The 26,211-nt window shown below is 38.8% G+C and overlaps 1 protein-coding gene across 1 annotated transcript in view; it reads right to left on the bottom strand.

Annotated features, from left to right (window-relative positions):
* Window positions 1-26,211, bottom strand: part of LOC131026870 (hexokinase-2) — a 69,904-nt gene that overhangs the window by 27,523 nt on the left and 16,170 nt on the right. Inside the window, exons 4-7 of the mRNA XM_057956877.1 lie at window positions 13,456-13,530; window positions 13,051-13,206; window positions 12,761-12,859; window positions 12,504-12,634 (exon numbers count right to left, since the gene is read on the bottom strand). Coding sequence (XP_057812860.1) covers window positions 12,504-12,634; window positions 12,761-12,859; window positions 13,051-13,206; window positions 13,456-13,530 — 461 coding nt within the window. The remainder of the gene's footprint in view (window positions 1-12,503; window positions 12,635-12,760; window positions 12,860-13,050; window positions 13,207-13,455; window positions 13,531-26,211) is intronic.

Raw genomic sequence — 26,211 nt, forward strand, 5'->3', positions numbered from 1 at the left:
TATGTTGATACAAGGAGGTGTCGCAAAAACATTTTGGAAAGAAGTTGTAAGTACAGCTGTCTACACAATGAACCGAGTTCTGGTGAAAAGAGGTAAGGGCAAGACCCCATATGAATACTGGTATGGGAGGTCACCTGATGTTAGCTATTTTAAGATATTTGGAAGCAAATGTTTTATTAAAAGAGGTGATTGCATAAGCAAGTTTGAAGCTAAGAGTGATGTAGGCATATTTCTTGGCTATTCCACCAAGAGTAAGGCCTATAAATGCTTCAACAACCGAACACAGAAAATTGTTGAGAGTGATGATGTTCGTGTAGATAAATGTCCTGAAGTTTCAGATGTAACCAGTTCTGAGAAGAAGGATGAAGATCCTTGCATTTTGCTTTTGGAACCTGAAACTGTTAAATAAGAAACCGGTAAAGCAAATCCTGATGTACTTGTTCAACCGAAACAAATAAATTTAGAAGAAGATGATAATGAAGAAGTTGAACCTGAAGAGAATGATCATGTTATTCCTAGGTATGTGAGACTGAATCACAGTCCTGAACAGATAATTGGGGATAAGGATGCAGGTGTACTAACTAGAAGGAGAATAAGAGAGAACTCTTGCATGATCTCCACTTTTGAACCTAGAAGTGTTAAGGAGGCATTTGGTGATGATCATTGGGTGAAAGCTATGGAGGAGGAGTTGGATCAAATTGAGAAAAACAACACTTGGACCCTAGTACCCCGACCGGTAAACAAGAATGTTATAGGTATTAAATGGGTGCTCAGAAACAACTTAAATGAAGATGGTATTGTAGTTCACAACAAGGCAAGATTACTATGCAAAGGTTATGTGCAAGAAGAAGGAGAAGATTATGGAGAAACTTTTGCACCAATAGCAAGACTGGAAGGTGTCAGAACATTACTTGCATCTGCAGTTCATAAGAAGTTCAAGGTATACCAAATGGATGTCAAGTCTGCTTTCTTGAATGGGATACTGGAAGAAAAGGTTTATATAGAGCAGCTTGATGGTTATGAATTGACAGATAAGGAAGACATGGTATGCAAATTGCATAAAGCTTTGTATGGATTGAAGCAGGCACCCAAAGCATGGTATGAACGGCTTCATACTCATTTGATGAAGATAGGTTTTGCTAGAACCAATGATGACAGCAACATTTATCTCAAGTCTGAAGGAGATGAAATACTGGTAAGCGAAGTATTTGTTGATGACATTATATTTGGAGGTAATGATGACATGAGTAATTGCTTTGCAAATGAAATGAAGAATGAATTTGAGATGTCATTAGTAGGGGAAATAAAAAATTTCATAGGCTTATAGATACAGTAGATGAAGAATGGTATTTTCATTACTCAATCCAAGTATGTGAAAGAGGTTTTGAAGACTTTCGGTATGAGTGACTGTAAACCGGTTGGAACCCCAATGTTTACAGGTTGTAAATTGTCCAAGGAAGATGCATCTAAGTCTGTAGATGAAAAGGAATACAGGTCAATGATTGGCAAATTACACTATGTTGTTCACAGTCGACCAAATATTGCTCATGCAGTTGGTATTGTTGCTAGATTTTAGAAGAATCCAAAGGAGGCACATCTGATGGCAACCAAGAGAATTTTTAGATATCTGAAAGGTACTGTTGACTATGGGTTATGGTATCCATATGGTGGAAATTTTGATTTGAAAGCATACACAGATGCTGATTGGGCAGGTAATATTGATGACCGGAAGAGTACTACCAATGGAGCATTCTTTCTAGGAGGAAGGCTAGTCTCATGGAGTAGTAAAAAGCAGAGTTGTACTTCACAATCTACTGCTGAAGCTGAGTATGTAGCAGCTTATATGAATTGGACACAAGCTATGTGGATGAGGCACATTTTGGAAGGTTTGAAGATGGAAATCTCAGAACCAATAAAGATTTTGTGTGATAATACAAGTGCAATAAAAAGTTCAAAAAATCATGTTTTGCACGCAAGGACTAAGCACATTGAATTGAAGTATCACTTCTTGAGGCGAAAAAGTTCAAAGTAAAGATGTTATCTTGGAGCATGTTTCTACCAAGGAGCAACTTGCAGATATCTTTACCAAACCTCTGCCTAAGACCACTTTTGAGTATCTTAGAAGTCAATTAGGGGTTGTCCCTCTTCATGAAGTTAGTTGAACATGATGTTGATTGCATCAGTCCCTAAATTAGTTGTAGAATCTTACATGGATTGATGAAGTGGATGTATTTGTTGGCGTGTATTTTGTACACTATCAAACACAGAATAAAATAGCCAAGGGTACCTTATCCTCTCTTGAGTAAAGCCTCTGAATGCTGAAGATATCGCGAAAAGGATCAATCAGGGTGACTTCAAGGTTTTTTGCTGTAGGATCTCTACGTGTGGATAAGCACCAGTAGTCGTTGTGAATGTTGTTTCTTCAAGGGGTCTTACGCACTTTAAAAGTTGGTCCGTGTTACTCTTACTTGACTACAGGAACAGGAATTTCCTAACACTAACAAATTCTTAAAAAAGATCAAAAGATAAGGTTTTCAAAAGATGAATTCTAATCTAATCCTAAGAATGACTCAATGTGGGCTAGACTTGGTAAGATTCTACCAGTTTCAGTATTGCCAAGGAATTACAACTCTACTGGAATTGATGCGATCTTCTAAGGTGATTAGTGATTTTCAAATCATCAAGAATTATAGATACTACCATAAAGATACATATCAATAGTTCAATAATGACTGAAGGTTCAAGCAATCTAAATATCTCCGGTTGACCACGCAAGGCGTCCTTACAATCAGTACAAAGCTAGTGGTTTGGAACGTGAATCTCACCAAAGATCAAGCACAACACTTAGTCCTTCAAACTTAAATACTACTTCGACTGAGAATGATTCAAGAAAGTAAACAACCATGAAGATAGCCACAAGAATTGCAATAAAACACCATAACTTCAATATTTTATTGATCTCAAAGCCAAAATAGACAACAATTGTTCGAAATTCTTTCTTCACTACTCAATCTTGCTACAAAATAACTTTCTTCTCTCCAAAGCTCTAACTATTATCTATCTCCTTAATATCTAATGACAAAACGAAAATGAGTGAGGGTATATATAGCATCCTCAATTACAATGAACGGCACAGATCGAAAGAAGATCAATGGCTGAGATACTGACACCTAAACCCTAATTAGGGTTTGTTACAAAAAGTCCCCTTTTTAGATGAACATTATTAAATGCATAGCCAAATATTTAATTGGCACAAAAATCGAGGAAACATAGACCAATGATAATTAAGATGCCACATCATTCTATAACAACCTTTCTTCTAGAACCTTGTTCCCTTTCCAATGCTCTTTCTTAGCATATGCAATGAATCTGGACACAATTCCTTCAATCTCAGCAATAGGAATCTCAGGAAGATTCTTCATTCGTTCCTCCAAGTGGATCACCTGATCAAAGGCAGTGAGAAGAGCCGTTTCCCATCCAGGTTCGAGTTCTTTGATCTTCTCAATCAGGAGCATAGTAGTGAACATTAGATCACGCTGCCCATCTGTGATGACATTCTCATCTTTGCAAAAGATGACCTTGACTCTCTCTTCCAACTCTTGGAGGTCCACATAAGTCTCAACTTCGATCTGCCTACCAAGAATGGTACACAACACTTCAAACACCTTATCCTGAATTGGATGGATGACACCTTCAACTTGATTGCATTTGGTGCTGATGTCTTCGAAAAGAACCTCTTTCATCTGGAATAGAGTTGACCACTGAAGTAGGTTATGAGCTCCTCCATCCATTATCTTTTCTTGTGCTAAGATCTTCCTTGGTGTTTGCCTGATTACTTGCAGAACAAGAATGATAACATCTCTAGTGTGAGCAAAAGCGGCTACAGTTACCATTAGGTTGTGGACGATCTCAAGGACCTGGATAGCTCGGTGGATTGTCTTCATCATTCTTGTTGTAAATTCAACAGCTACTGTGTGGGATTTGTCAATCCAAGAGCTCATAAGCTGAACCAAGCTCTTGACTCTCTCTACCTCGCCAATTGATTCAAGGGGAAGTGCTTGCATAGGAGATACTGCCGGATCCTGACGTCTCAAGGGCTGATTGAGATGACTAAAGTAGCCTCTCCAAGCACCGACTTCTCTCTCAAGCTTTCTATTCTTTTCCATTTCTTCTTTAAGTTTGTCTTTAAGTGCTTCAAATGAATCGGTTGCCTCATCCAGTGCCTGTTCGGTAGTGAGTGGACCAAGCTCAAATGTTTCTACATCATACTCATCTGCAAGGATTTCACCTTCATACTTGTCCACTACTGGCGTGGCTATCTGCAATTTCCTGGATCCTGTCTCATCTCTGATCACCTTGGACATCTTGGTGGCCTTCTTCTTCTCCGTTACCTCTTGAGAATTTCCTATAAGACTCTCTAAGTCAATCACATCTTCTTCATCTTCAATCACAATCACCCTTGTCAGTCTCTCTTTTAACCAATCCGGAATGGCGGATCTTGTCTCTCTAACTTGTATTTCCTTAGGTAACGGTTCATCTTCTCGAAGAGGAGATGTCGCCTCATCATCATTTTCCTGATCCTCCTGTAGCTCATCAATTTGTAGCGGTTGACTTGATGAATGTTGAGGTGTTTGTCCCTTCTCTAGTTTATCATTCTATACCATGGATTCCATAGATTCATCAATCTCAGGTACCATCTTCTCTTGACCTTCAGCTTGACTTGCCTTCTTTCCATGTCGAGCAGATGTGCCTGATGGGCGATCTCGATTGGCCTCTTGCTTCTTCTTGGAGGGTTCTCTTTTCTCAGGTCTTTCTTTCCTCTTTGCGCCTCTGGGATGAGAATTGTCTTCACTTGCGCTCGCTCCTCCTTTTTCTGGCCTTTCCTCCAAAGTAAAAGTCATTGGTATGTTCTGCTCTCTTAACTTCTGATGTTGTACATCCACCCATCTGCGAGTATATGACAAAACTGGAGCCATCAAAGCTCTCAAGTCCGAAATCTCAAGTTCGCTCCAATCTATCTTCATTCTCTTATCTTCTTTGTCATAGGATGACTGGAGATGTCTACCACTGTCTTGAGCTTGATCGGCTACTCTATAAACTTTGCATTTCCTGATGAAATCTAAAGGTAATCTGGAATGCATCTTTCTTTTCACTTCTAAATCACTTGATAGATTCATCCAAAAGTCCTCTACCTGAAATTCGTGTTTGTACTCCTTACCAACTGTCTCCTCCATATAACCATGAGGATCGAAATTCTCCCTCGAGGCAAAGAATGTGAATGAATATAAAGCCAATTCCTTCTCCGCATCTTCCAAGGCTTGAGTATTAGGACATACCTCAACTGAATTCCCCAATATGATGGGCACGGGAACTCCATTTCCATGCTTGTGTCTGAATGCCTTTGCATAAGCTGCCAACTGTCTGGTCACCTCAAGTAGCACTATCCTGTCTGTCGGATACCTCGGCAACATGTAGGGAGGTGAAGGACACCCATGAATTCTAATATATGTAAACTTTTGAAACTGGATGAACCATGCACCATGCTTCTTCACAAGTTCTTGTGCATCCAGAGATAGTCGATTATGAATCCCACCTTGCAATATCCTAGTGATGTTCATCGTGAAGGTGTCATTGACTAACTTGTAGTCACCTCTAGGAGGATGATGCAAATGAACATAAGAGTCACAAACTCTCACTTCTCCGCGTCCTCTTCCGATCACTCCTCTGTGAGGTAGCCCTGCATATTCGAAACTCCTGATCAGGGCATATATGACATACGAGCTCATGTGGAATGATTTAGTAGGTCTTAGTCTTCTCAACTGCACATCCAGACAATGGCTAATAATTCTAGCCCAATGAATCGTTCCTTTTCCTTGGACTATCACTTGGATGAAGAAGAACATCCACTTTTCGAAGTAGAAGGCTTGAGGAGCCCCTGTAACTCGATTGAGCAAAGTTATCAAATCTCTGTACTCCTCCTGGAAGTCGATCCTATGTGGTGTGTTGGGAATCTTGCTCAGGCGAGGACGGCTTTTGAGCAACCAATTCTTATTGATGAGATTCAAGCAAGTGTCGGGATCATCTTCATACATTGACCTGGCTCCTTCTAGGTTTTTGTAAATCATATCTTTATGCTCTGGAAGATGAAGAGCTTCACTTATAGCCTCCTCTGAAAGGTAAGCCAAAGTGTTCCCTTCCTTGGATACGATCGATCTCGATTGTGAGTCATAATGGCGGGCACACTCGATCATCAGTTCATGACACTGGACTACTGGAGGGAAACCGGCCGCCTTGATGATGCCACTTTCAATTATTCTCTTCGCGACAGGTGATGGCTTGCCAATGTAGGGGACCTCTCGAAACTTCTTCATACTAAAGTTTCCCAAGTTGGTATCTTCGATATTACTCCATTTGGACACGATCCTGGTCTCCAATTCTTCAATCTTTTGATCTTCCTTCATGAGAGCCGAGCGACTAGTAGATGCTCCTGCCTTTGGAGTCGCCATCTTGACACCTACACAACATTTCACAATTAGTTCTTAGGCATTATATCTTGAAGTGTGGAAATTAAGACTCAAAAGGAAGATAAAAGATATTAATTAGGAAACTTCATGATAAATCTTGAGTTATCATTTCCTAATTAACTATGCCAAACTTAGAATTTTCAAAACAAAAGTTCAAAATTCAAATCTTCAACAATGGTGTCAAGATGATTTCGCCATACCTCCTCTTGAGTATTAAACTCTAAGAAATGATGCAAAAATAGGTGGATTTCACTAGGCAAAATGTAGATCAAAGTTCTCCCTTGAATAAAATGCGCCTCCTTTAGCCTTCAAAAGAATCAATTCCACTCCCTTCTAGCCTTCAACACTTGAAAGAAAATCGCTCCAAACAAACCAGATTTCGCACCTTCAATTAGCCTTCCAAATTCACACTTGAAGCAATGATTGAATGATTTGATTAAACTTGATCAAAGCATCCCTATTATATAGAGCGCTTACCCCTTTGCTCCCTCTAGGGCGACTTGGCAAAAAGGGGTTAAAAAAAATAAATAAAATTCCAAAAAGGAGGGGCCGACTTGGTAAAATAAATAAAAATAAGACCTCAAGCGCTCCATATTTAATTTTAATTTAATAAAAAATTAATTTTAAATGCCTCCAAGATAGAAGTTCGATTTTTTAAGGCTTAAAATTAATTTATTAAATGCCAAAATGTCTTTTACTAAATGCGAATTTAAATTTAATTTTCCAAATGCCTCAAAATTAGTAATTTTGGCGATCATTTTAAAGAATATCAATGCTCAATAATGTAAAAATGAAGGATATCACCAACTTCGCCCTGGACCTTCAGTGAAGGTCAGGAGCGATCTTTCAATTTTGCCCTAGCATACCTCCCTTTTTCGTCCAAAACTTCATCTAGGCATTTAAATGGCATTTTTAACTGTGGTTTTGAGTTTGATTTCATTTGATCTCTAGGAGGAAAGTGCTATTAGGACTTTTTCGCCCTGGACCCTCAGAGAGGGTCAGGAGCGACTTTTCAATTTTGCTCTTAATCCTTCATCTTTTAATTGTCAATTCTCCTTGTGGGGTAAGCAATGATCTCCTTCACTCGTTCTATGCATGCTTGGTTTGCTTTTGCAATGCAAAATAGGGGCTTCAAAGATTTTCGCTCTGGGCCTCCAGTGAGGGTCAGGAGCGACTTTTGCAATTTAGGCTAGGATCATCAAGTTTTGGAGGTAAATCCTTGTTCATCACGTTTTGGAGGACCTTTCCACCTTAGCACAACCTTGCCTTAGCGCAATCTTGAAGGGAAGTTGTTGGTTTTGCAAATTTCGCCCTGGGCCTTCAGTGAGGGTCAGGAGCGATTTTGAGTCTTTTTACACAAATTCTTGATGACTTCAACTTCAAATTACCTTCAAGGCGTAGAATATCATTCTTCACTCCCTTTTGAGTCTTGGAAACAAAAATACCATCTCGAAATACAAGGGAAGTAAGAATTCTTGGAAATTTCGCCCTGGACCCTTGGAGAGGGTCAGGAGCGATTTTCCCTATTGTCATCAAAATTTGCACTCTTAGCATCTCCATTCCACTTCAAGGCATTTCAAACACCGTTTCTACCTTGTGCCTAGGCTTAGCTTTGCTCAATTTTGGAAAAAAAAGTTGGATATTAGGTTTTTCGCCCTGGGCCCTCAGAGAGGGTCAGGAGCGATTTTGCAAATTCAAGTTTATCCATCTTTTGTTAGCCCTCCAAATTATCTTCAACGGTCAAAACACACCCTTCCTCACTCATTCAAGCAAGATTTTATCTTAATTCTTCAAAGAAAGGAGAGAAACTTAGAAATTCGCCCTGGACCTTCAGAGAGGGTCAGGAGCGACTTTTAAACCTGGCTTGATTGCCTCCTTGTTGATCGTCCAAATTATATTCAATGGGTAAAACACACTTGCCTTTATCTATTCCAATCATAAAATCACTTTGACCTAGCAAGAAATGTGCCTTTTGAAAATTTCGCTCTGGACCTTCAGAGAGGGTCAGGAGCGAATTTTGCCCTTTAGACCAAAATGCTTCACTTTTCATCATGAAATGTCTTTGCTAGGGAAGATTTCATCTTGTTTCACGCTATCAATAAAAGTTCATGTCCAAGAAAGGTCTACAAATGTGCATATAAAGAATTTCGCTCTGGACCTTCAGAGAGGGTCAGGAGCGAATTTACTCCCCTTGGGCAGAACTCCTTCAATTCATCATCTTCAATCAAGTCTGGACACTTTATCACGCTCATTTCATCCTCCACCATGCCTTTGATATCTCAATTTGACCAAACAAGGTCAGGAATGACTCCAATAAGTTTTTTCGCCCTGGACCTTCAGTGAGGGTCAGGAGCGATTTTGATGATTCCAACAAGATCCTTCATCATTTCAAGTTAAAACTCCTTCAGGTGGGTGGAGAAAGTCATTCATTTTCCATTTATGCCCAACACTTGGTCCTTTTTCACTACCAGATGAGGGAAATCAAAAATTCGCACTGGGCCCTCAGCAAGGGTCAGGAGCGATTTTTCCCTTAGCCTTCAAAATTCATCATTTTTCATGCCTTCAAGTCTTCAAAAGCATCAATTCACGTCCAATCATCCCTCCTGGAGACCCTGCACAAAACAAATTAGAAAAGTCAGTGACAAATATGCCTTAAATAACATTTTTGCCCTGGACCCTCAGCAAGGGTCAGGAGCGATTTCACCCTTTCTGGCTAAATTATTCAAAATTTAAGTCTCCAATCACTTCACAAAGCAGAGTTAGGTCATTCTCAAGGCCAAGAACCAGTTAGCAAGCTTTCTCAAAACAAGAATTTGTGTTTTACGATGAAGTCCGCCCTGGACCCTCAGGAAGGGTCAGGAGCGACTTCTCTATTTCAGGCATCATTTTGCTTTCAAAAATTCATCAAAACTTCCCCAGGCAAGAACACACCAAAATCCTCTTAAAACATCTCAACACTTAGCCAAAATTGTGAAGGAAATCCAGCCTACAAGGATTTTCGCCCTGGGCCCTCAGAGAAGGTCAGGAGCGAAATTGGCATTATCAGGCTCTTGATCTATTTCCTCACTTATTCAACTTAGCCCACTAGACTCACTTTCTTCACTGACTGTGTTTAACTGACTTAGACCAGGAAACAACTGGACCTTACCGTAAAGACCTAACCTGAGACCTATTTGACTCCCCTGACAAGCTTACCTTATTTCAACAATCTCAATTCTTCATGAAGACACTTAACAATCTTCCAAAATTTGACTGGACTTAGCTTGAATAACGTCAAAAGGGACCCTTAAGGTTTAGCCCTAGCCTAGACAAACCACTTACTCACTCAAAACCCCCAAAGTAGAGAGAAGAACAAGCAAAACAAAAGCAAAAAAGAGGGGGTCCCCATTCTAATGGGGCAATGTGTGAAATGGTCACAACAGTATTCCACAGGGGGAGCATCAAGTTGCAGTATGATGTTGATGCACAGTGAGAGCAGAATTACATGTTTTTACTTTCACTTTGGCATTGCTATCAAAGGGGGAGAAGAATTATGTGATTGAGGAGAAGAATTATGTGTCTGATTAGGTGAACCAGCGGCAGGCTGAAGACAGACAGAGCAAGGTGAATACTTGGTAATGTAAACCAGGATTCCTATTCACCAATCTCAGCAGCAATCAGAGGCATTGATATTTGTATTGCCATCAATGCCAAAGGGGGAGATTGTTGGCATTTTTGAGTTTGTTGGCATTTTGCATAGAGATTCCATTAATGATATGTTGTCATTGATGTTAATTGAACCAGTAATGGTATTCATGTTATTGTTGATATTGTTGTTTTTGATATTGGCTAGTAACCGGTAAGAAGAGCTTTGTGGAAGATGTTGTAAACCGGTATGTAAAGTTTGTGAGTTGAACCAGTAAACCGGTGTAAAGGGTTAAACCTTTCTATGCATTGTAACCGGTAAACCCTATCAGTTGTTAAACCCTAACCGATCAAGTTTGTTGGTTTATTATCTGATAAGCAGTAATGATGGAGACACGTGTGATCATTGTATGAGAATAAGTTCAAATTGTTTTGGCGCGTTTGTTTATTGTGTAGGGAAGGAGCAAAGTGGATTGCATCTAATGCACAGTGCGTGATGAGTTACAAAGTCCGATGAAGTGGTGATCATGGAGCGATTGGAATTTTCTTGAAGAATGTGAAGAGATTGTCATGATTTCTAACGGTCAAGATTGTACCGACTTGTTTGTAATCTCAATGATGAGAATTAGGTTTTTGTTGTGTTACCGACCTAATTAATGTGTATTTAAGGTCGATGAAGTTGTTTGTAAAAGTTGTTGGCAAGATTGGCAGAAACCTGTTGAGTGTGTAGTTGCCTAACCAATGAATGGATCTGCACTTTGAGTGAAGGCAAATTGAAGCTTAAAAGAATCTGATCAAGCAAATGTAGTGCTACTTAAACAGATCAAGAAAACCTGTTGTTTTCTAACAATTACAGCAGAAGTGAAATCCCTTAACAGGGTAAGCTCTAACAAGCTTGGTTACTCATTAAATCCTCTAACAAGGTGGTCCATTAGCTTGGATTCTTAAATTCTCCAGCGAGGTTACTCCTAACAGGGTATTGTGTTTTTCATCAAGGCATATTTGTAAATCCCTTAATCGGGTAATTCCTCACCGGAATTAGTTCCTAACAGGACTTATTGTAAAGCTTTAACAGGCTTGGCTCCTAATAGGGCGAACTTCAGAAGAGTTCAGATAGCAATCCTTGTAAATCTCATCTCACCGTGGTTTTTACCTATTTGGGTTTTCCACGTATAAACATTTGTGTCAAGTGGTGAATGTTTTTGTGGTTATGATCTTATTTGTTGATTTGATTAACTTTTGATAAGGCATGGTAACTAAAAGCATTGAGAGATGAATATGTTGAGTTATGATTAAGTATTGTTGATGTTTAAAAGATTGAAGTTGTTTACTGTTAAGTTGTCACAGCAGTTAAACCGGTTGATGTCAAGTATTCTTATGAATATTGATCTTGACTGAGATATGTTTACTTTGTGTGACTGAATTTGAGTTTGGGAACTTTGTATCAATTTTTCAATATACTGATTCACCCCCCCCCCTGTCAGTATTCTACCTGATACTTATTCTTTCATCATACCATCACAGGAATGCTCAGTCTTCAGTGTCGGTACCCATGCCTATGAAGAACCTGCCAAAAATAGACTTACTATAAATAGTAAGTACTTCAAAATGTCAAAATTAGGGCAAATTGGGGTAAGATGACACTTACTAAAAATAGAAATTGCTAAAAAAAGTAAGTTTGATTTTTGGCAAAATAAAGACAATCCGAGAGGCAATGAAATCCCTAACAAATAGGAACTTTCTAAAATTAGAAAGCTGCTCAAAATTCACTCAAATTTCACTAGTAGGTTCCTTGAAGAGTCATGATTCCAACACAATGCTCAATTTTTCCAAAACCCTAAGGAAAAGACCTCAAATCTAAGCCTAAAGGGCAAAACCCTAAAATAGGCAAAACAAGTTCTAGACTTGGCCAAATTTGCTCAAACGACTTGCAGACTTGATCAAATTCACCCCAAAACACTTGCAACCCGAGGAGATTGACAAGAATGCCGCGAAAAGACCCAACGAACCAAAACCAAAAGACCAAGAGGACCTAAAAAGTAGGGTGTCCACATTTGGAATGGGGTGATGTGTGATTAGGTCACAACCAGGAGCTTGCCCACTAAGTTCAAATCCCATCAGCGAGGATTGGGGGCATCCTAGTGCCGACCTGGGGGTTATAGGGGTTTCCCCACTAATTGCATTCAAGTGAATGGCATTCATGCCAACTTGCACCTGTTAATGGGTTGCTATCTTGCTGATTCCCCCAATTACCGGAAAAAAAGCATTTAAAACATGATTCAAACCTACAATGCAAATTATTATAAACAAAACTAAGAATTGAGCAACCAGAAGGAGAATAGAAGAAATGCATACATTAATACATATGGCTCTTTGAGTTTGGCTGGAACGCTATCTCCAGATAGAGCAGCTTCTACAGCTATTTTCAATAACAATCTTCTTACAATGTCTCCCAGATACATTCCTGAGATAAGCTTTTCAAATATCTGTGTACAAACAGCAGATTAACAAATTAACATGCCACACAATAAACCATTCTTTTTTTGCAACATATTATCAAATGCATTCTCAATTGAAGGACAATATAAAAATATTAGAATATGTGTCTTTACATGATCTCCAGGATTTATACTTTCTGCATCAAGAGCCTTGTCAAATTCTGTCAAAGGAAGATGAGGAGACCAAAAGTTCCCCCATTCTGTGTTGATAACCTGAGAGTTATTAAAAGTAGTATTAATTATACAATTGCTCTAAACTTGAGATATCTAAACTTAATGGCTATTCTTTCAGTTTCATTCATTTGATAGATGAGACAGAAGAAAGTCTTTCAGTGGTATGTCAGTTAAACACGTGACAATAAATTCAAAATAATCAAAAAATTATCTAGTTACAGGCAACTTACCATATAACCAGACTCTGGGAGATGACCTTTCCATTTTGGGATTGCAGCTGCACGTTCCACATAGCAGGCATTAGTTCCAGTGCCCAGAATAATAGAAGCCATAACATCTTCATCTCGATATCGTCCTCCAGCCAATGTTCCCACAGTATCGTTCACCTGCTTCAAATGTGCTACTTAGCATACATTACATAATTTGCAAGCCAGTATAACATGTATAAAAGAAATAGGTTAACGCCCATCATAGAACAATAAAGGTCATTGTTGTTCCATAAAATAGCTCTAACACAACTACCATAAGCCTTCTCTACAAAATATAATCAAAAAAACATCATGCAAATTCTTTTTTAGGTGATGGATCTCCATTTTCAAAAGGAAAACTTTAGCAGTGACGTCAGTAGCAGTTACCAGAGCAGAGACACGCATATCCAAACCTTGTCTTTCCATGGCCTCCTTTAAAGCTACCACCACATCCTTGCCAACCTGCAATCAGATAAATCAGTTTAGATATTGGAAGAAAGAGATGAACCACAAAGAAAAAGTTCAGAAATTTATATATGTTGCATTAAAGAATTGTTCATACTTCATAGCATTGAGGCATAGTTCAATTTCAATGTCTGACACTAATGACAAACAAATACTAATTCAATTCCCTTGTACTTATCAGAGTAAAACAACCACAACTCTTATTTAGAAAAAGGAAACACTCTTCTATCCACCCTTGGCCGAGAAGGAAAGGGACATCAACTCAATGCTAATATGTGATATGTGGGACATAGACACAGAATAGTCATAGGCTGATGAAATGGACTACTAGATTTGTTTTGCTTATATGCACAGAAAATATATGCTCCCCATACTTCCAATCGGTGGAATTGTGAACAGTTCCAAGAATCAATCAACTTGTACCTTATAGACAGATCCAAGATGTGAAGACATGAATTATTGGTATGTGGGCAATGCAATGGCTCTCATGTGATAGGTTCAAAAATGACCCAAGAGAAAACTGTAGGAAGGTGTATCATCCCCCTGTTTAAAAAATGTACCAGATCACAACATTTAAAAAATCATGATTGCAACCTTACTGAATAAATCAAATCGCAGCCTTTAATCTATATTCCAGATGGCTGGCTTAAAGATAACAGTAGTTTAAATAGGAGAGTCATTTCATATTAACTTAAAGGAAATAATGGTCATTAAAATTAATAAAGAAAATACTTTAAGATAACAATTTCCTAGAATAGTCTTCGGACATGTAGTGTCGCAGTTAAAACACTTCATTGGTGAAGCGGCCACAAGTGAAGTGTCGGGATGTGGCCTCACCAGTTCATAGCTCCAGGTCAAAGGTGTTTCACGTGGAGCCGGAGGGCGTGTCATGCCAGCGTCGTCGGTCACGTTAAAAAGTTTACCAGGCATTATTTAAAAAAAAAAAAAAAAAATCCTAGAATAAAAGATAATTAAATTATAATTAAGGGTCAAAAGTTGTGACTCTTTCAAAAGGGCAGTGATAATGAAGAGGCATGACTTCTCCCTCATATTGGAAGATATAAAAGGGAGAAGAATTCATTTGAAAGAGCATCAAAAATATTTTCATTATCAGCAAGAGATATACACATTAGTAACTCAGCAATCTGAGTGCTCCTATTTATTCTGGTGGTAAGATCTATATTAAAGGGAATATACATTTATGTGTAAAATAATCTTTATATGATCTTAGTATTGTCATATATGCTGTATTAAGTCTGATTATACATTTCTAAAATCTGCATAAGATAGAATGAACAGAAACTGTAGAACTCCAACCAATCAGACATTCTGTTGTGGAGGGGATGATACGGTACATATAAGGAGGGCAAGCAGCCAACAGGTCCATTCTAGGTTAAACAGGGGTTGATTGATGGATGTGCTTCCGTACCCCTGAACTCTAAAGAGTTAAGCAGGAGGTAACATAACGGTGGTATTTACATAACCCTGAACCTGTTGGATAGGCTCAAAGGCGCCTTGTATGATCTCCCATGGTACTTCACAATAGTAATGGGTTGATTCAATGGAGCTCCAAAGGCATTTATTGAATAACATAAGCATGAAAGTTATATCTGTACCATATTATTGAATACCATAAGCATTTATTGAAAACAAATAAATACACGAGGAAAGGCACTCCCTGTATGCTGCAGCCTAAGATATTGATTGTTAAACCATTATAACATCAAAAAGGAAGGTATCCGGCACTGCATTAAGGTATTCATATTATGTTTATTTGTGTTACTAATCTGGTTGCAGGTTCAAGATTAAGGTTCTAATTCAATAATACACATTTCCAAGCATCCTCCGAACCCTAATCAGGGCAAATTGAGTAAGGTTCCTGTAGGGGACATTACAAGGTGGAAATTTGAAAACCATAATTTTGGCTTGCATGGTTTTGGGTAGTAATGAGATTGGGAAACAAAGGCATCCAAGTGGAAGTTGTCTTTAGTCATATCCCTAGCAAACTTGTTAGATGATTGAGATTGTTAGTGGAATAGCCAATAGCTTTAATAGAATCAAGGTAAGTGACACTAAGGCTAGATCCTTCATCCATAAGGACTAATTTGACATAGACATCACCAATTTTCATGGTGAAAAAGAAAGGTGGATTGTCAATTCAGAATAATATTTCACTGGGATAACAGAATTGATAGGGAGCTTAAGAAACAGACATTAGTTTGTAGTTTAGTCAAATTGGACAAATACCTTCTTGCATTATTGCAAGATATTTTCATTGGAACCATGTAGTGGGAACTCTTGGTCAGGAGATAAGGGAATAGAGATACTCATTTGAAAAGACGCTCCATGAATTTATTGTGATGCATGGGTGAAATTCTCATTAGCTCAAGAAAAGAAATTTTGCTAGGGAGGATGACTAGTTCAGTCATGGGTCCCATTCACCAAGGATGGGTTGCACTAAAATGGATTACTGTGGAGAGAGAGAGGTCATATTAAGTGAAGAAGGATCTGCGGAGGAATTTTTAGATTGCTATTTTTTTATTTTCTTGTTCTTGAGTGCCATTGTCAGCCATGGACAATCATGTTTGGTGTTTTCAGAATTTTGCATTTTTGAGTCCAGGAAATGGATTTCAAATAAGGAATTAACTTTGACAATTTTATAAAAATGTTGGGGTTCTTTTGAATACCCAAAATTAACTCAAGCAATGACATGTCTCATGCATGATAGGTTTACTATATTTTTATCGTCCAAGGTGTAATTAGAGTTTGAGGTGTTATGGTACTTGTTATGTTAAGTTACCTCAAAGCTGATTTACAGCCCTATGGTGGAAACTTATGCTGTGGCCCGACACCTCAATGAATGCTGGAATCTGAACCTTAGTTCTGCCCAGAGGTAAAACATATAATCTTTTATAGCTACATTAAATGTCTTGGTAAAACATATAATCTTTTCTGGCTTGTGCTATCTGTTGAGATTCTTTGGGTTTTATGGAAATTTAGGAGAAGACTCATATTCAATATTGTTGCAATGCAGGATACTATCACACTTGAAATCTCCAGGGAAAGATTTGATGAGTTGAGGGACCTGTTGATGTGTTTTTTATGCACATGCGAACACAGAATAAAATACCTAAAGGTACCTTATCCTCTCTTGAATAAAGTCTCCGAATGCTGAAGATGTCGCGAAAAGGATCAATCGGGATGACTTCAAGGTTCTTTGTATGTAGGATCTCTACGTGTGGATAAGCTCTTTGTGGTATGATGTGATTTTGTTGGAATCACAAGGGGACTTACACTCAATGACCTGAACGTCTGATTTGCTGGAATCACAAATCCTACTAACTAACTGGAAGACAAACAAATGGCAAAAGATGCAAGGTTCAGGAAGTTTACTCTACTACCTAGAATACGAGAAGATGGATGAATGACTAGGTGGAGTCCTACTGGGTTGGGTCTCACCATCAGGCTTGAACAATTCGACACCAACTCAATGCGATCTTCTAAGGGGTGCTTCCAATATGTTCAAATCGTACACCATCAGACACTGATCACCATTCAAGATAATGCATGAAACAACAGACGTGTAACGACTTAAGATTAAGCTCATTTTGTTCCAATTGACCACGCAAGGCGCACTTACCATCAGCAAGAGGCTAGTGGTTTGGTTTAAACGGATTCCACACAGGTGCATTCAACAATTTTCTTCATTCAATCTAATCATCTACCATCTAGAATCGAAGATTCAACAAGAAACCATGCATATTGCAAGAAACGACACACTTCACCATTACTTCAATGAAAATGGAGTTTATTTACAATCAATGGCAACAATTTCTTGCCTTGTCCTCCTATTCTACTCTAACTACTATTCTATCAACTGACTATTTACCTTCTAACTATTAACTCACTAACTATTCCTTAACTACCTTCTATTCACTAACTCTCCTCTATTCGCCTTTACAAATGAAGAGACGGGGCTTATATAGTGCCCTTAATACAATTCAATGGCTAAGATCAATTTGAGATCAATGGCCAAGATTCTACAATGAAAACCCTAATTAGGGTTTGTTACAACAAACTCAATTCTGACCAATGAAATAATTGTATTAATTGGACACATGTCTTCTCTGGAAAATTCGACCAATGGATAGCTGGGGTAGGTACATAGAAGTTTGTGTCACCTCCCATGAGTTAGGTACATTGAATCTGGACATGCTGAGGTGGACCACACCGACTGGAGAAGTGATGACTGGGATGCCACCTCGTCTGACATTTGGTTGATGCCAATTTGATGTTGTTGAGAAGCTAGCTTTAATTAACTCTTCTGAAACTATTTGCTTCTTCAACGAACCCTTGCTCTGACTTCTTTTGTCTTTGATGTGCAGGATGATGATGTATCTCGCCTTGGAATGCTGGATTGGAAGAGGCTATTCCTGATAATGCTTGACCGAAGAAGGCCATCCTTGTCGATGCTAGACTGGAGGAGGTCGCCCTTATCCTTGCTTGATCTTCTTTGATGATACTGAGCTGGAGGAGATCATCTTTGTCCTGGACCGGATCTTCTTTGATGAGAACCTGCCGACTTGTAGATCCTCTGGGCTTGGGAGTCGCCATTTGATGCCTACACAAAAATTCCAAAACTAGTCTTTGAGCATTAAAGGGTAGAAAATAAGACTCAAAAAGAGGATTTAAGATATTAATTTAGGAAATTTCATGATAAATCTAGAATTATCATTTCCTAATTAATCAATCAACACTTAGACTTTTCTAAAAAAAGTGCCCAAAAATCAAGTCTTGAACAAGGATGTTAGGACAATTTCGCCATACCTCCTCTTGAGTACTAAACTTTAAGACCTTTGAAAATGATGCAAGAAAAATGGATTTTGCTAGGCAAGGTTTAAATCATAGCCCTCTCTTGGATGAATTACGCCTCCTTAATCTTCAAAAAAGAATAAATTCCACCCTCCTTAGTATCCACTCTTAGAAGAAATTTGCTCCAAACAAGCTATATTTCGCTCCTCCAATTTGCTCTTCAATTTCGCACTTAGAAGGAATGATTGAATGATTTGAAATGTGAAGCAACACTCCTCCAATATATAGAGCGCTCACCCTATTCCCTTCAAGGCCGTTTTGGCAAAAAAAAGGGGTAAAAATAAATAAAATCTCCAAAAAAGGGGTGGCCGACTTGCAAAATAAAGGCAAAATAATGCCTTGAGCGCTTATTAATAAATTTTAATTTAAAAAAATTAATTTTAGATGCCTCCAAGGTAAAATTTCGATTTTTTTAAGGCTTAAAATTAATTTATTAAATGCAAAATGCTTTTAAATTAATGCGAATTTAATTTTAATTTTCCAAATGTCTCAAATTTAGCAATTTTGGTGCTTAGTGCGAATTGGAGAATATCAATTTTTAAATCAAGGTCTCAATGAAGCTTGCAAATAATTTCGCCCTAGACCCTCTCCAAGGGTCAGGAGCGATTTTCCAAATTTAGCCTTGAATATTTCGTACCTTGACTCTAAAATCTCCTGGAGGGTGAATTCATATCCAGTTAAGGTCTTGCATTTCAAATTTTGACATTCTGCATGAGGAATTTAGGTGGAAATGTGGATTTCGCCCTGGACCCTCTCCAAGGGTCAAGAGCGATTTCTTTCTTTTTAGGTTGTAATCCACCTTAACTTAATCGTTGAACTCTCTATGCAATCTCTAAGATCTATTTCCTTGCACCACCAAGTTACTTTATCAAAAATTTTGAAGGAAATAATGCTTTTAGAGGAATTTTGCCCTGGACCCTCAGCAAGGGTCAGGAGCGATTTTCATAATTTGGCTAACAAAGTTTCATGAAGATGCCTGGTTCATGCAAGATATCTCAGTGAAAACAGAGAATCTTGAGCTATTCGAAGGGGCGCTGAGCTTGTTTCAAGAGGAACTTCCTAATCAAGACCAACATGTTGTGGATGCTCGTGGAATAGTTCATCATCAATGGCGACCTCCTGAAGCAGCTGGTGACTTCACTTCCAACAATACAGTGCCGTTTGAGCCTGAAATATGCCAGGTTGTCTCTTTCCTTAATCCTAGCTTTGAAAGTTATAATGATTTTGATTATGGGGATTTTGGGAAAACAACTTGCATCTGGATTGATCATGGTCCTAATGAATTACCTCAGTTGATCATTTTGAGTGAAAACTTGCTTGAGTATGAGAAATGCGTGGTGAGAGTTTGCCTTTTTGTGTTTAAGGATGAATTTGCCCGATTGAGAACCATCATGTTTGCCATGCTCCTGTTGCACAACCTGAGAAATCATGTGAAGTCATGTATATATTTTGCTTCTTTGAGTCGTGTCGAGTCTAGGACTCTTGTATATAGGTTTAGAGTAGGTTTTCTTTTCGTATTTTTAGATTAGAGGTCTTTTGAACCTTGTTCTTAATTTGCCTTGAGTCATTTGACTCATGATCTAGTGTGGCTCAGGTAGTTTAGTTGTTTGCTTTCTTTAGATAGTTTGCTTTTGGTGTGTGTTTTAGTTTAGTTTGCTTTGAGTCGGTTTGTCGGTCGGTTTGCTTTAGTTTAGGTGTCTTGAGTGGGAGCCTCCAGTTTGTGAGAAAGGTGTTTGTGTTGTTGCTCACACACTGGCAACATCCTGGATCTTATGTTAGACTCATTTCTTAGATATCTATTCATGAAGTGCTTGGAATCCGAGGTTGTTCCTCTTCAGCTTTATCATCTGATCAGGATCTGTATTTGACTTGGAAGGGAATCATTTTCTGTGTCTTGATGCCGACATCTGTTGATTACTATATCTTCACACATTAATAGACTACGAGTCATTATGGTTTCCAGGCAAAGCTATGATTGGTGAAAAATCTAAAATCTGGCTTCAGCGCCACCGCAATCCTCAAACCCTAGTAAGCTTCACTGCTTACAAGCCAAAGGAATTGATGGAGTGAAAAAGCAATATCAAAAGAAAAGAAAAAATGAGAAAATGAAAGAGAAAAATGAGAAAAAAATGAAAGAAATATCGAATTGGCTAAAGGGAATATACGAATAACTCCATCGGGGCTATAGACGCCTGGCTGGCAATGGAGCAATGTTCGTGAGCTTGCGGCGATAACCTCGTCGGGACTATGGACGTCTGACTGGCAGCGAGGCTCTATCCAGGATGCTTTTGAAGTTCAGATAAACTACGTAGCTAATCACAGGGGAACCTGAAGGTTATAATTGTCTTGTCGAGCGGAATGAATACACTTGCACACACCTGGGTAATCAAAGACTAAGTGTCTGGATTTGGTTAAGGATTTTCCTTCCACTTTGAGTACATTTTCTAATCTCCTGATGAGTTGGGTTGAATTTTCCGGAGGTTCTAGGTGTCGATTGAGTCTTTATCTCTGAAATGTTTCAGGAACATTTATTCAAGGTGGCGCTAGATGTTGTGACGTTTTCACACATCACCCCATTGCAAATGGGGACCCTTGCTTTTTTTGCTTTTTAGGGTTTGTTTTTTGGTCTTTTAGGGTTTTGTCAGTTAGCCTTTGCATTTTGAGTGCTGTCGGGGAAATCAATAGGATAGCAAGTTCGGCTTGAGTGATGTCCTGATCCTGAAAATTTGGCTAAGTCTGAAAGTCCTGATCCTAAAATTTGGCTAAGTCTGGAATGTCCTGATCCTGAAATTTGACTAAGTCTGGAAACTGAAAAACCTCAAAAAACTAGATTTTGCTATATAACTCCTGGAGGTCTGAAACCACCCTCAAACATCCTGAAAGTATATATGGAATATAACTTAAAGTATCACTTATACTTAAATGTTATATTCCATAAAAATTATCCTGATAGAGAGTTCGAAAAGTCAAATTTCGCTCCTGTCCTTCACTGAGGATCCAGAGCGAATTTCGCTCCTCCAAGGGTCCAAGGCGAATCGCTCATGTCCCTCACCAAGGGTCCAGAGCGAAAAAGCTTAGTGGAGTCATTCCTGACCTTGTTTGGACAAATTGAGACATCAAAGGCATGAAGGAGGATGTAATCAACCCATTGAAGATAGTTTTGAAAGTGAACAAGGCATAAATGAGCTCATAAAGGCCAGGGCGCTCCTGTCCCTCTCCAAGGGACCAGAGCGATTTTCCCTCAAGACAAGTTTTTGGCAAAAGGAAGGCAAGTTTCGCGTTTGAGGTGGGTGAAGGAAGACGCAATCGATCCGTTGAAGATAAATTTGAAGATTGCAAAGCACAAGTGAGACCTATTTTGCCCAAAGCGCTCCTGTCCCTCTCCCAAGGACCAGGGCAAAAAATGTATTATCAAGTCTATTCCGCCAAATTTAGGTGAATCCAAGCCAAGGCACATGATGGAGACGATATTGGGAATACTTTAAAGGAAAACAAAGTTGCAAAGACTGCAAGACTGGATGAGTGGTGGCCAAGGCGCTCCTGTCCCTCACCAAGGGACCAGAGCGAAATAGTCAAGTATGCCTAATTTTTAAATGCCTCTTTCGTTTCAAATGTTCAAGATGGAGTAAGAAACAATGTTTTTCGCCTTGAAGAAAATTCGATGTTAATATGATTAAGGATTTGTGCCATAAATGCAAAATCGCTCCTGTCCTTCACTGGAGGACCAGGGCGATTTCTACAGAATCAACCATTCCCTTCAAAAGTTTCGTCAAGGCAAGGTTACACAAGGTCAAAAATGACTTTCGAAGGACGATGAACGTGGAATTAACCTCAAGAATCAACAATTTTTAGCTCAAATGCAAAATCCGCTCCTGTCCTTCAGTCAAGGACCAGGGTGAAAAATCCTTAGGAGGGCTCATTTGGTCTTGGAGAGACAAGTTTGGCATGCGTAGAACAAACAAGGATCATCAATTGCCCTCACAAGTTGATTTGACGATTTAAAAGACAAGGGCCAAGGACGAAAAGCAAAAATCGCTCCTGTCCCTCACCAAGGGACCAGGGCGAAAATGGTTTAAAAGGCATTCATTCCAAAGATGGAATAGGTTAAACTCAAAATACCAAGCGAGAACCCCATTTTGGATGTAGAGGACGAAGTTTCAAACGTGAAGAATGAAAGATGGAGGACCAAAATACATGGGCGCTCCTGTCCCTCTCCCAGGGACCAGAGCGAATTTGATTAAAGTACCAAATTCCTCCCATGCCTAGGCGCCAATATCCTCCAAATTGCATTAAATGCTAGATTCGCTAAAAAAACTTGAAATATTTAATTAAGATGGCATTTAATAATAACGCATGGGCATTTAATAATTAATTTAGGCCTTTAAAAAATCGAAGTTTTTAATTACAAAGGCATTTAATTAATTATTATTAAATTAAATTTAAGAAAGGGAGCGCTTGGGTATTATTTTAATGTTTTTTGTAAGGTCGGCCCCCTCTTCTATTAAATTTTATTTATTTTTTGGGCCTATTTTCCAAGTCGGCCTAGGGGCAACTATCAAGATGAGCGCCTATATAGTAGGGGTGTGTTGAGCATGTTAACCCATCATTCAATCATTTGTCCAAATGCGATTTGGAAGGGCAAAGAAGAAGTGCAAAATCTAGCTGGAGTGGAGCAAGTTTCTACAAAGTGTGGAAGCTAAGGAAGGCGAAATTCATCTTGAAGGCTATTGGAGAGACGTATTTCTTGCTAGATTGGAGGATAATTTCCAGATTTTGAAGACATTTGAAGGCGAATTTCCAGATCTTGAAGAAGCTAGAGGAAGGTGGAGTTCTTTTCCAAGCTAAAGGAGGTGCATTTTATCCAAGGGAGAGCTTTGATCTACATTTTGCCTAGTGGATTCTCCTATTTTTGCATCATTTTTTAGAATTAATTCCCAAGTGAAGGTATGGCGTAATCACCTTGGCACCATTTTTGAAGATTTAAATTTTGCTTTGAAAATCCTAAATTAGGAAATGATAACTCAAGATTTATCATGAGGTTTCCTAAATTAAAATCTTGAATCTTCCTTTTAAAGTTTAATTTTTAGATTTCAAGATATATCATTAATTGTGAAATGTTGTGTAGGTATCAAGATGGCGACTCCCAAGCTCGAAAGATCTACAAGTCGAAAGACTCTTCTCAAGGAAAATCAAGCCAGATCAAGGACGGTCTCATGAAGGACGATCAAGCAAGGACAAGGGCGACCTTCTTCGATCCAGCATCATCAAGATAAGGGCGACCTCTTCCAATCCAGCATTCCAAGGCGAGGTACATCATCATCCTGCAAATCAAGGACACAAGAAGTCAGAGCAAAGGGTTCGTTGAAGAAGCAGATAGTTCCAAATGAATTAATTAAAGCTAGCTTCTCAACAACATCAAGTTGAATATCTACCAAGTTACAAGTGTCAGACGAGGTGGTATCCTAGTCATCACTTCTCCAATCAGTGTGGTCCACCTCAGCATTTCCAGATTCAATGTACCTAACTCATGGAAGGTGGCACAAACTCCGATGTACCTACCCTAGCTATCCATTGGTGGAATTTTCTAGAGAGGACATGTGTCCAAGCAATACAATTTTATCATTGGTCAAGCATTAAATGTTATGTAATGGTTGTAACAAACCCTAATTAGGGTTTTCATTGTTGAATCTTGGCCATTGATCTCGAATTGATCTAAGCCATCGAATTGTATTGAGGGCACTATATAAGCCCTGGCATTTCATTTTGTAAAGAAAATAATTAGAGAGGGTTAGAATAGTTAGTAAGCAGTTGGAAGTATTAGAATAGCAATTAGAGTAGAGTAGAGAGAGAAGGCAAAGATTGTTGCCAAGATGTTGTTGTAAGAGACTTGTAACTTCATTGAAGAAATGGTGAAATTTATGGGTCGATTCGACAATTTGCATGGTCTTTATACTTCTCATATTTGATTTCGTGTTATTAGATGAATGGAAGAAATGTGCTTGATTGATGGTGGAATTCGTATATCCATACTACTAGTAGTTTGTTGATTGCAGACTTGCCTTGTGTAGTCAACTGGAATCATTTAGCTTAAGCCTAACTTCAATTATCGCTTCTTCATTGATATGCATCAGCGTGATGGTGTCTATGCCTGCAGTGATGATTTGAACATCATAAAACTTTCCTTCGAAGATCGCACTAACCTTGTGGAGATGTTCCTGTGATGTCAAAACAAGACTTAGTTAGAATTTCATCAAAGATCATTCATTGTTCTTACATTCTTAGTGTTAGGATTAGATCCTTTCCTCGCCCTCATCTTTTTTTCCTTTTTTTTCAAGTCAAAGCTAGTAAGAGCCTGTGTTCCAGCAATATTCAAAGCAGATCAGACGTTCAATCATCAAATGTAAGTCCCCTTGTGATTCCAGCAAATCACATCATACCACAGAGAGCTTATCCACACGTAGAGACCCTACATACAAGAACCTTGAAGTCATCCTGATTGATCCTTTTTCGCGATATCTTCAGCAATCAGAGGCTTTATTCAAGAGAGGATAAGGTACCCTTGGGTATTTTATTTTGTGTATGATTGTGTACAAAATACACGTCAACAGAGGGTCAGGAGCGAATTTTGCCATCTAGACCAAAATGCTTCACTTTTCACCTTGAAACTTTTTTGCTAAGGAAGATTTCATCTTGTATTTGCTCTGTGAATTGGATTTCACGCCCAAGAGAGGTCAAAAAATGTGTTTGAAAGGAATTTCGCCCTGGACCCTCAGCAAGGGTCAGGAGCGAAATTGCCTTTTCTGGGCAAAACTCCTTCATCTTTTCATCTTCAAACAAGTCTGGAGGCTTCATCATGCTCATTTCACCATTCATCATGCCTTTGACACCTCAATCTGACCAAACAAGGCAAAAAATGACTCTAATGGAAAATTTCACCCTGGACCCTCAACAAGGGTCAGGAGCGAATTTGTCTTTGTTGCCCAAAATTCATCATTTTTCATGCTTTCAAACCTTTTAATTGCATCAAGTGACGTCCAATCTTCCTTCCAAGAGACCCTGCACAAAACAAGTTAGCCAAAATTAGTGCCAAATAAGTTTAAACAACATTTTCGCCCTGGACCCTCAGCAAGGGTCAGGAGCGAAATCCTCAATTTAGGCTAAACTGCTCAAAATTTAAGTCTCAAACCACTTCACAAGGCAGAGTCAGGTCATTTTCAAGGCCAGGAACAAGGTTTCAAGCTCAAGCAAGGTGGCAAATGAAGTTTATAATGAATTTCGCTCTGGACCCTCAGCAAGGGTCAGGAGCGAAATTCCTAATCTTGGCCAAAATCCATCATTTTTTTCAAGGTTTTCAAACATTTCCAACTTTCCCTTCAAAATGCCTTGCAAGTCAAAATTTGGTCAAATAAGGCAAGAAATGAGTCCTAGGTTGATTTTCGCCTTGGACCCTCTGAAAGGGTCAGGGGCAAGATTCGCTTTGGACCTCCTGAGAGGATCAGGAGCGAAATTCGCTTTGGACCCTCGGGAAGGGTCAGGAGCGAAATTTGACTTTTTGAACTCTCTGTCAGGATAATTTTATGGAATATAACATTTAAGTATAAGTTATTTCTTATACTTTAAGTTATATTCCATATACACTTTCAGGATGTTTGAGAGTGGTTTCAGACCTCCAGGAGCTATATTGCAAAATCTAGTTTTTGGAGGATTTTTCAGTTTTCCAGACTTAGTCAAATTTCAGGATCAGGACATTCCAGACTTAGCCAAATTTCAGTATCAGGACATTCCAGACTTAGCCAAATTTCAGGA

This window comes from Cryptomeria japonica, chromosome 2 (genome assembly GCF_030272615.1).
Source record: "Cryptomeria japonica chromosome 2, Sugi_1.0, whole genome shotgun sequence".
Lineage (NCBI taxonomy): Eukaryota > Viridiplantae > Streptophyta > Pinopsida > Cupressales > Cupressaceae > Cryptomeria > Cryptomeria japonica.